This window comes from Sphaeramia orbicularis, chromosome 24 (genome assembly GCF_902148855.1).
Source record: "Sphaeramia orbicularis chromosome 24, fSphaOr1.1, whole genome shotgun sequence".
NCBI classification, from domain to species: Eukaryota; Metazoa; Chordata; class Actinopteri; order Kurtiformes; family Apogonidae; genus Sphaeramia; species Sphaeramia orbicularis.
In genome coordinates, this window is record NC_043979.1 from 25,786,034 (window position 1) to 25,799,223 (window position 13,190).

The window sequence follows — 13,190 nt, forward strand, 5'->3', positions numbered from 1 at the left end:
TACCTAGCAAGTAATATATCCTAATTTTCCCATTTATCATGGTGTGCTTTAAAAATATCAGACGATAATGAAAAATGCGTAATACAAACTCCCCTGTATAGTGCAAGCTGACAAATTCATTTTGCTTCAGGATTTAGTTCAGCACATGAAAGTATCCAATCTCCATTGTATACTTGACACTGGAGATGCAAACCAGACTCTACAGTTTGTTGTGTTTGAGAAACTACTTTGGAGGCTTTGTAAACTAAAAACTATTCCACGGACAAATGTAAATTTACTTACCTGCTTTGAAAGAGTACCTCACCTACTTTGCAAAAACATATATCATATTGACAAGAGTATTAGGGTCCACCTGAGGATGAAAAGGCATGAATTTCCAAGAATAATATGAATATAAATTTTCAAAAAAAAAAAAAAAGTCCTATGTAAAAAAAAATGTCTGGTAGTACACTTAATATTACCAACTGCACCAAAACCAGCAGGTTTCCTGTTTTGTTGCATGATTTGATATTTACACAGTTTCTTAATTTCTATTACAAAATTTCATACTGATAAAATTATTTATTGAACATTATTCTCAACATATACGATTCTGTTGGTATACACACCAGACCAATATTAAATATGCTGTGTTGACACTGTTTTAGTGAAATACACTGAACAAAGTAATAATACTGTAATATTACTACTTTGCTTGTTTTAGATTAGCATTTTACACATACTAGCATTTTGACAGTGAGGAGCCCAGGAAGGGACATGCAAAAAATAAAAAATATTGCATTACAACACAAAAGTATTGCGTTATAACGCAAAAACTATTGCGTTATAATGCAATACTTTTGAACTATTGCGGTATAACGCAATAATTTTTTTTTCTTCATGTCCCTGTAATATTTTGTCGTGTAACAGACTAAATTTATATTGAAAAAATATCTCCTCCAAAGCAGAAGATGGCGCTATTGCTTATAACACAAGTCAATGTGGAAGAGAGACTGCGCACGCGCATTGGATCACATCCATAATTGTAGTCATAGCGGGTCATAGAGGAGAGGACGGAGGGTTGGACAGCTCTGACTTTTACCCTACATACCGGCTTGAGTCTCCGGTTATGACCCGGCAACTAGGGAGCGTCAGGCGTGGAGAACACCAACCGGCGGGGTTTTAACCAGCAGGTGGATTCCTGCTGTTGATCCACGCCTTATGATCCGATGGAACGTCGCGGAGAGGAGTGGCTAACATCTCATCTGTAACATTTAGCCGGTGGTGATGAAGGCAGGTTATGGTCATTGTTGAGTCTCTGTCAGCTTCTGTTTAGTTTTCTGCAGTAGCCGGGTAGACCACTACCATGTTTTTGTCTCATGTGGAGCTATGGAGAACATGCTGGGAGTGTGTATCCGGACTTTACACCGTGTTCATCTGCTCCGCTACGGCCGCACTGTATCTGTGGGGCCGCAAGTGCCAGGTCAGTCACTGTGGAGTGGACAGGGATCACTGTAGTGACGGCACTTTTTTACGTTTTACGACATTTTTTCAGCACTTTTTTCCCTCGTTTTTATGAGAAAACATCCCACAAATTTCAGTTCTCTATGTGTTTTTGTTATATTTTAATTGTTGTTTCTTTAAATGTTATTTGTAGTATTGTTCTATTACTGTTCTACAACTGTCTATATATTTTCTTTCTTTCTTTTCATTGAGCTGATGAAAAAGTGAATTTCTCTTTTGGGTACAATGAAGTTAATCTAAAGCTGTGCCTTATCTGTTATAAGAAGTAAAATCCCATCATGACCTTCAGCCTATATAATATATAATGTACAGTATAAGGGTAGTTATGTAACATACTTAAGATTGTCTTTGGTTGAGTGTGTTTTTCTTAAATCCATAAAATGAGAAAACTTGTTTGTGTATGTAGATAAAAGTCCAACAGATGATAAAGATATTCGTTTGGGGGCGCTTGTCCTTGTTTGTGTTTGTCTTCTTTTTTGAACTTTTCTTGTTTTCTCTCACAGACGCCGGCCTTGGTTTGCAGTGAGACTTTCTATGCGTTCCTCAACAAACACTGTCCAGTGGTGGCTGAACGCTTCAGTCCCACTCCATGGTGTTGGGGAGGCCGCCTTCAAACCCTGGTCTGTGCCCTCCTCAAGTCCAGACCCCCCGTAACGTACCGCAAGTAAGACAGACACAGTGGTGACACCATTTACAGGGTTTTTATGTGGGAGCATCAAAGTTGCAGACTAGGGTTGGACATTTTAATTACTTTTTAATGATGACAATGATAATCTTTATTCATATAGAACTTTTAAAAACAATAGTTTACAAAGCACTTTGACAGAATATGGGATGATTAAAAATAGTAAGTGAGTAGCAGTCAATCAAATAGTAGTGAACAAGCAGTTATACAAATACTTACTTAAATAATTAAAAGAACACAAAACAAAAATTGGTACAAAAAAAGTGGAATAAAAGAGGAGACGACATCACCGCATAAAACTGGTGAAAGCAGTTTTCCATTTTGATAAAGGCAAATGAAGTAGGAATAGACCTAAAAATTAGTAAAGGCAATGGACAATGCAAGCATTAAGATAGGAATAACTAAAATAAATAAGATAATTATGATAAATAAGTACATAAAATAAAAGGAATACAAAATGCTAAAGCAGGATAAAACAAAACTAACCTAAAAAGGGACATGAATGCTGAAATTACATAAAAGTGAGCCAAAAGAAATGCATTTTAAGACAGGATTTAAAACAGGCCACTGAGCCTGAACATGTCATTTCCTTGGGTAGATCATTCCAGAGTTCAACGCTCCAATGGCAAAGGCACGGCCACCTTTACATCTGAGCCTTGACTGTGGAACCACTAAGAGGGTCCCACCTGAGGATCTAATGCTGCGTTTCCACTATGTGGAACCAGCTCGGCTCGGCTTGGCTCGGGTCGACTCGGTATTCCTGGAGAGCGTTTCCATTACAAGAGACTACCGACTTTACAGTACCTGGTCGTCATACTGGTTCATAGAGGGTCAACAGATCTGATATATAACTAGGAGCCAAACCCAGATGTGATTAAGTTAAGATGTGACCATTAGCACGTGTCCTCCATCCAAACAACAACAACAATAATAATAACTATAAAAACTACTTTACAAATGGTGCAGTCAGGTAGAAACAGTGCCATAAACATTAATTCTGCGTCTTTATGAAGTGAAACATGAACCTCCTCACAATTTTTTCCACAAAAAACGTTGACACTATTTACCATTTTGACTCATGGACTCTTGGTCTGCATCCTTTCTCTACACTCATGTCATATAAGACAAAACACTTAATGATCAGCATCTCAATTTTATGTCCAAATTAATGTCTGTCAAAAACTCACAATCCGTAGACACTAAAATTCACAATGTATTCCTGTTTGTGTAGACTGGAGCTGTGTCACACAGATTCCTCCTGCTTAATCCTCAAGTTGAAGAACAAGAAAAACCAACATGTCCACAGTCTTCTGTAAAATATTTTTTTAAATTTTTTTTTTATAAAAGCTAGAGCTGAGCAACACAGATGAGAAGTTAAATGACAATATATTTAGACTGATGACAATTGAAAATAGGTACTGTATGTGTACAAATAAAGGTACATGTACTTAATAAATGAATGTATGGCCTCTCATAAATGACTTATAGATATCAGTGTCTGAGAGAATGCTATCAGTAACATACTTCAGTTAGGCAATAGGGAAAGATGTAGAATTTGCAGATGTAAGCCAATTCTTTTACAGCTGTCTTCATAGGAGTGTGGACTGAATGGTCGCAATAGGTGGATACAAGTTTATGAAGACTTGGTTGGTTGGAAGATGATCAAAATGTAGACAATACCCCCTGGGGATCAATAAAGTTCATCTGTATAAGTGTATAAAACAAAGAGATGCTCTATTCAGTATCACTTTTTTAGAAAGTATATTAATTGCTTTTAGGTCTTAATCTTAAATATTCATAGGACAGGATAGGATAGAAGTCATTATTGTTTTGGAGTTGATCCTTTTGTTTTGTGGAGCCTTGTTTTCACAGACCTTGGTGCTTTGTTTGAGGTGAGGTTAAAAAAGCTGCTGTTCTGAGGCTTTTGTCTAGAGTATCGACTTTCACTGTGCAAACAGCAGCTGTTTCCTGTCCTTCTCTGATCTCATATTCTTCAGTGAGCTGATTCGTACCGTAGACGGTGGGCAGATATCTCTGGATTGGGTGGACAATCAGACTAGTGTGAACTACCGAGAATCCTCTACTCGGCCCACAGTACTGATCCTCCCAGGCCTGACGGGCAACAGTCAACAGTCCTATGTTCTCCATGCTATCAGACAGGCCACCAGCCGAGGATACAGGTCAGCATGAGTCCTGTCTGTCTCTGTGTTCAATGATATCACTTAGTATTTGTTTGTTCTCATGAGACATACAATACTCTTTATCTAATCTCAAGATACTTAAGATGTTTTCATTGTCCTTTTTTTGGCTAGATGTGTGGTTTTCAACAACAGAGGCGTTGCAGGTGAAGAGTTGCTGGTATGTCAAGTTACTACTGAATGAATTACATTTCCATCTACTGCCATAGTTTATAAATTCCCAAAGAATAGAATAGAGTAGAATACAATACAGTACAATATTTAATGTAATTTTATGAGTCTTCAAAAAACACACACAAGCATAAAACCAACACAGTAAATAAATAAAATCAATAGATAAAATAATAAAGGTTGGGTTATTGCTGGTACATAGTTGAACTTATAGAACATTTTCATTATTATTAGTACATACAACAATAGGACTATGAGATGTGATGCTGTTCTGTCTAATGACAGAAAATTGTCCGTAGTTTCATGTTGTTCTTCTTTATCTTAATTTGTGGCAAATCACACATATCATGTCAATATTTGTCATCATTTACAGAACAGTTTGGGTTGTTCTGTTTAATGGCTTCCTTCCAGTACATCTGCAAAAACATGGCTACAATGTAAAAGTTTACAGGAGCCAAAGCTAAAAATGGTTTTTCCATTTTTTTTATTTTTATATATTAATGTTTTATATTTTGCTAGATGCTTGATGGTAAATCTTGAGATTATTATGCACAGTGTTCTAAGAAATACGCCTATCCGTTGTTTATACTTAATTCTAAAATGTGTATTTTTTTAATTTATATGTATAGGAAATGAAAGAGATCAACAAACTTCTTACATCTGCATATGCACTTCCAACTGCAAATACTCATAATGTTCACAACACTGCATGTTTGTGTTTGTGACGTGTTTCAAAATGTCCTAAGAAGCAGCAAACGGCCTGAAGTGCTAAAGGCATGGTGGGAAACCGGATCTGTTTCTTTGGTAGCAGCAGCAGTAGAGCAGGTTAAAGCTGACAGCTAACAGCCTGTGCTCCTCCTCTGTCTTCCTGCTTGATTCAGACGCCTGTCACCTACTGTGCAGCCAATACCTCTGATCTTGAGTGTGTGGTGCATCATGTCAAAGCGCTTTACCCTCAAGCTCCTGTGCTTGGTGCTGGTGTGTCTATGGGAGGGTGAGTTAGATTGCGAACGGTGCTTTAGATTCCATTGGTATTCACTGCGGAAATATACCCCAGCTTCTGTCTTTCTTCCATTTATTAACCTTTGTCAATCTCTTGCCGTCTTTTCCCGTGTCGCTGTTCTTTTCCCCAGCATGATATTATTAAACTACTTGGCTCGGAAGCGCTCGGAGTCAGGGATGGTGGCTGGTTTTACCATCTCTGTCCCCTGGGATGCAATGAAGTCCTCTGACTCGATGGAAGAACCTCTCAACTGGCTGCTGTTTAACAAACACCTCACAAACGGCCTGTGTCACGCTGTGCGCAGGTTAAATGACATAGTGGTACTTTTTATACATTTCAGCATTTTTTTTAACTATTCGACGTGGGTACTAAGCTTTGGAAATGTGTTTCTAACAGGCATAGGAAAGTTCTGGAGAAAGTGGTGGATATCGACCATGTCCTAAAGGTACAGTTCATCCCATTACATTAACCTTTATGTCCGAATTTCTAATAACCTTCTGCTGTCTGAATATCTTTTAATCTCATTTCATTCATGCAGATCATTCTGTTCAGTAGCAGCAGGACCTTTTTAAGTCTAGAAATGGTTATATCATACCTTTAGGCAATATTTTTAATGGTCACTGAGGTTTTTCTAATACAGGAACACCAGAAAATGTATCTTCTGCAAATTAAATACCTCTAATTCATTTATGGCTTATTGAGAGTCTCCTGAGTTTTTGTTTTTCATGGTCTCACAGTAACAAAAAAACATAAATAGATATAGTTAAAATCTATTCTTGGCTAAATGGTGTGAAACTCAGATCCATATTCTCTCTGTATTCAACAAGTCCTGCAGAAAACCAGCAGGTATCTCAGCTTCTTCTGGACATGTCTTTGTCTACATCAGTGTGTTGTTACATTTTATATTTAGTTCATTCCCTCTGCAGTTTGACTTCTAAATGTAGGTATTCTTTTCAAACTTGTTGATAAATTCTTATATTGTATTATTATATTTTCTCATAATAGAAATCCTATATCTTTTTAGATTTATTCCTAGAGCAAATAGTTTCCAGCAATAACACCAAGCTTTCTTAGTTAATATGTTTTTTTTAGTGTAAAACAAGCTGCCGTCAGTGGGATTAATAAAGTTGTATTAATCTTTTATAGGCGCGTTCCATCCGTGAGTTTGACGAACGCTTCACAACGCTGCTGTTTGGTTACAAATCTTGTGTAGAGTACTATCGTGACGCCAGCCCGGCCAAAAAACTCCCCAACACAACTGTGCCCATCCTGTGTCTCAATGCTGCAGACGACCCTTTTTCTCCACAGAATGGTGAGTGGACTCTAAGAGGAGATGGATAGCATGTCAGTCTTTCAGTTTTATATGTAGCTTGTTGATTATATTTATGTTTTTATGTGCAGATTAGGCATCTTGGTGCATTACCAGCGATCCAATACATTACAAATTACCGTTTATTATGAAGCAGCGCATTTTATATTTGGGTCAAAACAATGCAACTCAGCATGATGCAAAATACTATGATGGTATAAAAATGAATCGTTTAATTCATTTGGTTCAGAAGCAACCTGCAAGTGATAAAGTAACTTAAAAGTAACATCTTTACTTCACATTAATTTATTTATTACTGCAACTCAGTATTTCATTTATACTGTTTCTTCATAACAAATAAAAAACACTTTAATAAACTAGCTTTCTCCAAAATGTTTCTTACAAAAGATAAATGTTTTTCTATCATTCTATCCTTTTTTGTGTTTTACCTCTTTCATAAAAGATGCCTCAGTGTCTAGCAGCATAATGCTTTGTTTTACTCAAGTGAGACTTAGTGAAAATTGGCCGCTGATCGCATTTAAGATGAGAGATGTGACTGCAAATAGAGGTTAGAATGAATTGACATTAACCCATAAAGACCCAAACATCCACTGGCAAACCAAAATCATTTATTGATATAAAAGCTTAAATACCTGTTGATCCAATAACCCTATCAATACATGTAAATAATTGGTGTAAAATGCAGTTTATCGCCTTTTCATGGTCATTAGATATAGCCCACTTGGTTGTTCAGACGCTGTAGTAAAGGTGGAAACACCATCATCTTCTACAACATTGATTCACCAGTAAAACCCATGAAGTTGGATCAATGACAGTGGATGGACACACAGTTTATGTTTAGTTAATGATAGATTTTACTGAAAAAGTCACTTTTTCCTCCATTTTCTCTTTTTTTGATAAAATAACCCTGAACTTTAATTGGAGCTTTTTTGAACAGCTACATGATCAGTAATTAAATATAGGAAAATACCTGATTTTCACTCAAGAATGCAAAATTCTGAGCATCATATTAGAATAAATGGTGATAAATCACTTAAGAAAAGTTAAAAAATAGAGAAAAAAAATTATTTGGGAACTGACCCAAAAGTAGCACTGGGTCTGTATGGGTTAATCAACATGACATTTCTAAATTATAAAGGCATAGGGCATCTACTAATAAATAACAAATAAGATTTTACTAATGCAAAGACAGTGTGGTTTGATTTCATCCCGGGTTGGACACTTGTATCTTGGGCTTTCAGTCCAAAGTGAATCAGTAAATCTTAACCTTCCCTTCAGCAGATGCCCCAGACCTGTGCCAGGATTCTCAACTGCATAGATCTCTCTCCATAAAATTTTGCTGAACCAGATGTCTTGTTTAATACTGGCTCTGTCTTCATGTCCTGTCCTCACAGCCTTCCCACTGACTATAGTCCAGGCCCTGCCTAATGTCGCCCTTTTGATCACAACCCACGGTGGACACATTGCCTTCCTGCAGGGTTTGTTTCCACGTGGTGAAAGCTACATGGAGCGACTGTTTGGTCAGTTTACCGAAGCTGTATTTGAACACTCTGTGGACCTGAACAAAGCCTGTTGCATCAACAAGGAGCTCATAAGCTGATCCTCCTTCACTCTGGTGCTCTGCATGTCTGCTGGAACCGAATAAATACCAGAACGGCACTGGATGTGATGAGTATGCAGTCATTGCCCTTACATCAGTGGAACACTACAAAAAATGTAGCTTTGCATGATCACAGAAATGCTCATATTAGTACAGTGAATGATCAACTGTACTGTACAGCAGATCACTTGAATGCAGCTCTTCATGTCTACCTCATCATTTCCTCAGGTTTGTCTTCAGTGATCAATCAAAGAACTCTAAAAAAAAAAAAAAAACACCATTGTCAGCGTCAGTTTTGACATGTTTAATGGTAGACTGAAACAAACATGCTGAATGTGATTTGTGCACACTGCTTATTAGAATATTTTTTCACCGTCCTGTATTTTCTTTGAGATGGATGTTGAAAAGTTAATGACTAAACTGTGTATAAGACTAAGCTCTGTTTGAGCCTGAACTATTCTTATTTGCACACTGATGGTTTTTAAGACAGTGGTGATTCTTGTCACCAGTAATCATGTTCGTCTGGTCTGCTTTGCATTCCTACACATCAGAAGTTTGTAATGGGTAGTGTCTTGTGATTTGAGGGCATTTGCATTGACTTTAACCACTGATTTTACAGTTTAAAAAAAAAAAACTAAAAGAAAGAAAAAAGAATAAAATGACCTGTTCAGTGCAGCAGTAATCTGTATGTTTACTAAATGCCTGGTCAGACACTGAATATGTTCATGGTTTTATTGTTTGTAATTAGCTTTAAAAATAAAGTGCTGATACATCCACAGAGACCACTTATACCAATATCCATTAAAGTATTATTAATTTATTGTATCTGTTGCTGCAGTTAACTTGACTATTTTTAATCTCATGAAATGGTGCTGATTATTGACTGTATTAAGACTATATGATGTATTATTTTCATTTTTATTGTTTTTTTTCCACAAAATCAAGGTTTGTTTTCTTTTTGCAGCTGTGCACCATGTTCCCATGCCTTTATTTTTGCCTTTTTAATTTAAGATGCTTTAATATTATTTAATATTAAATGATGTTATGTTGCGTTCATGAAGTTTGCTGTATCACTTTAAGAACACTTTGCATTAAGGATTGTAGAAACCTCATATGTGATCAAGTTACACATGCAATAAAGAATAATAATGCAACAAGTGTTAATTGCAGCTGGTTCTTTCACTTTTAGTCGACCGACAATAAAATGATGGAAAATAAATAAAGAAAAGCATCCACCATCTTAGGTGGGACTTATTTTGCTTAATGTATATGTCACTCTGTAGGTCCCACTTCCACAGCTAAAACTGGAGCCCTTTTATCTCATAGCGGTAGGTCATTAATGTAGTTGATTAACCAAACGGAGTATCAATAATTAACTGTGAACAATAAAATCCCACACCCTCGGTCACAATGCTAACCCTTCAGCCTCATTCACATTCATTTAATGACGCTGCTGTCTGGAAAACATTCAGTGACATTTACTGTGTGGTGGAAAAACAGAACCTAATGACAGGGCTGTTTCAACTTCAGAGGATAAAATCTGTCTTGGTTGCCCTTACTGACTTTTCTTTTCCAGTATTAGTTGACAGTTATATGGCTGGAGGTTACACTGTGTTTTTGTTTTTTTTTTTATTCATGAAGACAAAATATCAAGGTAGATAATGTCAGAAGAGAGCATGTGAGGATAAAAATGTACATATATTTGGCATTTATGTAACCTTAAGTATCCCCATTCCACTTCACCTTCTGCTACATTTTCCCATCTCAAATCACATTTTTTATTGTTAACTTTTATTTGCACTTAAATGTTTCTACTGCTATGCATTCTCTTTGTCAGCAGGCAATAATATATCATCACCAAATGTAATGTAATCATAAACCACTGTTGACACAAAAATTTTGGCACAAAAACTCCTGAAATGTTTGTTTATACCATCACTAAAACGCCATGAACGTCATACAGCGGCAGGGAATTTCACCATGAAAATATAAAATTTTTTTTTCAGCCTTTTTTCCACTGTAGCCTGTCTTCAGTCCACCCTGCTGCTCCTCTACCTGGTGCGAGGGGAGGAGCCTTAGGTGATGGTTAATGATTCAACACCAGAGCTGCTGAGATTGACAGATACAGAAAGAGGAGGAAAGATTGAGAGAGAGATAGAGTGAGACGGAGAGAAGTAAAAATAGTAAAAGAGCAGGAGAGCAGATATGGTGAGCTCAGAAAGTGTGCAGGAGAAGAGGTAATGCTAGAGAGGCTGCAGGCTGGGAATGTGTGTTTGTGTGTGTTCAGGTGTGTCCAACCTCTAGACAGTCTGGGGTCAGGCAGGTTCAGGAAATTAGTGTGTACGCCTTTGCAGCTGAAATCTGGACTTTTGCAATCTCTTCCCTGTGAAAATCAAGCTTCTGTGATCAATGTGGCCTTTATAGGCTGGACACACACCTTCCTTCTGCTGTGATCACATACAGTGTGCAGGTGAGTGTCATTCTTGTTTATCTGTCTACATATTACATGACAGTGTGGCATGGAGCTGCACTGAATTTGGCATTTGCAGTTTTATCTGTGTTTTAGTGTTGCATGTATCCTCAAAAACTTGTAAAATGTAACACACCTTTTTCCTTCTTTGTAGCAGCTCACTAATTAACATCAAATGTCAGAAAAAGAGATATTTTTGTGCAATAAAGACAGGCTGCATCTGGGACATGTTCCCTCCAGGTTTGTATTTCACTGTATCTAATAAGAATTCAGCTGTAGTTACACTTGGCCATGAATTAGTTATGAGACAGTATGAAGCGTAGAGTATGCAGGCTGCATCACTATAATAGGGATCAATCCAGCATCACGTTCCTAATGTGCATCTGATGTTCTAATTTAGCTCTTCTTCTTCTTCTTCTTCTTCTTCTTCTTCTTCTTCTTCAGTCAGTGTAAAATAGAAGCTGCAAATGCACCGAATGTTGTGGATTTCACTCTTTTCACCATATAATCTGATTTGATCCAAAAGTAAATCTAAGAGGCTCCAAAATGTGCATGCAACTTTTAGCCTTAGGATGAATGACAGTTAACCTGGGAGTGAGTTTCTAAAATTAAACATTGACCAGCGGGCACTAGAGAAATGTTATCTTCCCAATCTGTTGTCTTGGATCGTAACTGCAACTTCCTAGAAAGCTTATGCATTGTGCGTTAGTCACAGCTGTGTTTGTGTTGGTAACTGGTTAATAAAACACCAGAGGGAAATGTGACTTTTATGTCTGGTAAAACATTTATTGATGCATGTTTGCTGCCATTATGTTCCCTGTAAAATCTGAATTGCACTTGCAATGTATGACTATATTTCAAGTAAGACAAGTATGATTCATTATATACAGTTACGCTGATATTTCATTCAGAAGGTGAGAAGTGAGTACTGAATGTGTACTTTGTTCTTCACTTGAGTATTTATTTCTATAACAACTCTTTTACTGTCCTTTCTACTCCGTACATTTTCAACACAGTCTTGTTATTTTAGTTTTAATGCATTTAAGAGACATATTTACCCCACCCCCCTGATGGGGAGGCAAGGGGTATTGTTTCTGGTTTGGTTTGGTTTCTTTGTTTGTTAACACTCTAGCAGCAAAACTATTGATTGAATTCATGCCAAATTGAGTTTATAGATTGCCAGTGACCCAGAATAGATCTCATTATATTTTGGGAAAAGTAGGTCAAAGTTAAATTTTTTTTATGAATTTTTAAATTCTTTTTTTCTCCCCATTTACTTTTCAGGGGTAAAATTTCAAATGTCTGTCGCAGCATAACTATTGGGTGAAGTCATACTAAATTTGGTTTATAGATTGCCAGTGACCCAGAATAGATGTGGTTACATTTTGGGAAAAGTAGGTGAAAGTTTAAATTTTTTATGAATTTTTTAAATCTTTTTTTACCCCATTTACTTATAATGGCCGAAATTTCACATGTCTGTAGCAGCAAAACTATTGGTTGAATTCATACCAATTTGATTTTATAGATTGCCAGTGACCCAGAATGGATCTCATTACATTTTGGGAACAGTAGGTCAAAGTCGAAATTTTTTTATGAATTCTTAAACTCTTCCCATTTATTTATAATGGGTGAAATATGTGCAAGGGGTGGGGTTTGTTGTGCCTGGCACCACTTTTTGATTATTTTTCTATTTTGCATCATTATACACCTTTATACACAAGATATAACATAACGTGCTGCACACTTTTAAAACTCCTCCGCCAAATATAGTGTAAGATTCTGTTGAAAGTTACTGCCCTATAATTTAGATTAGATTGTTGTTGTGTAAAACTTATTACATACATATTTATATTTGAAAGTACTCAGATATTATAACTGCACGAGGCCATTTGACCTTGAAAAAATAGGTCAAGGTCACCCATTTGCAGTAGGTTTCTGCTCCATGCTAAGATGCATCCACAGTATAAATTTGGTGCAGATATGTCAATGCATCCTTCAGATAATGTGATTGTTGTTGAATGGACAGACGGATAGACAGACAGACAGACGACAAAAGGAGTACAATGCCTGTTGGCTAAGGGGTAAAAATGAGACTAAACAAACAAAAACTGGAGACTGGACTTTTAACACACGTGTCTGTACCAGACCTTGTGTACCTTTGCCACCTCTGACATCATATAGTGAGGTTTAATAGAGCAGATCATATCCAATTTTTGGTTAATGGATGTTT

General features: G+C 36.8%; 1 protein-coding gene across 2 annotated transcripts; it reads left to right on the forward strand.

Annotated features, from left to right (window-relative positions):
* The first annotated feature begins 1,011 nt into the window (after nt 1–1,011).
* Nucleotides 1,012–9,641, forward strand: LOC115415418 (phospholipase ABHD3-like). 2 transcript variants are annotated; one of them, XM_030128987.1, is made up of 9 exons: nt 1,012–1,462; nt 2,007–2,167; nt 4,186–4,368; nt 4,501–4,546; nt 5,439–5,551; nt 5,691–5,864; nt 5,957–6,005; nt 6,707–6,872; nt 8,285–9,641. In XM_030128987.1, the coding sequence occupies exons 1-9, from the start codon at nt 1,346–1,348 to the stop codon at nt 8,488–8,490; spliced, it is 1,215 nt and encodes a 404-aa protein (XP_029984847.1). In that variant the 5' UTR covers nt 1,012–1,345; the 3' UTR covers nt 8,491–9,641. The 2 variants fall into 2 exon arrangements, with proteins under 2 accessions (XP_029984847.1, XP_029984849.1); XM_030128989.1 differs by having other exon boundaries at nt 1,012–1,272.
* The last annotated feature ends 3,549 nt before the right edge of the window (nt 9,642–13,190 follow it).

Bases quoted from the DNA above. Each gene is read 5' to 3' on its own strand.
- LOC115415418 (XM_030128987.1), top strand. From the start codon at position 1,346: ATGTTTTTGTCTCATGTGGAGCTATGGAGAACATGCTGGGAGTGTGTA. The intron at 5,865-5,956 runs GTTAAATGACAT...TGTTTCTAACAG, and splicing joins CTGTGTCACGCTGTGCGCAG to GCATAGGAAAGTTCTGGAGA. The intron at 6,873-8,284 runs GTGAGTGGACTC...CTGTCCTCACAG, and splicing joins CCCTTTTTCTCCACAGAATG to CCTTCCCACTGACTATAGTC.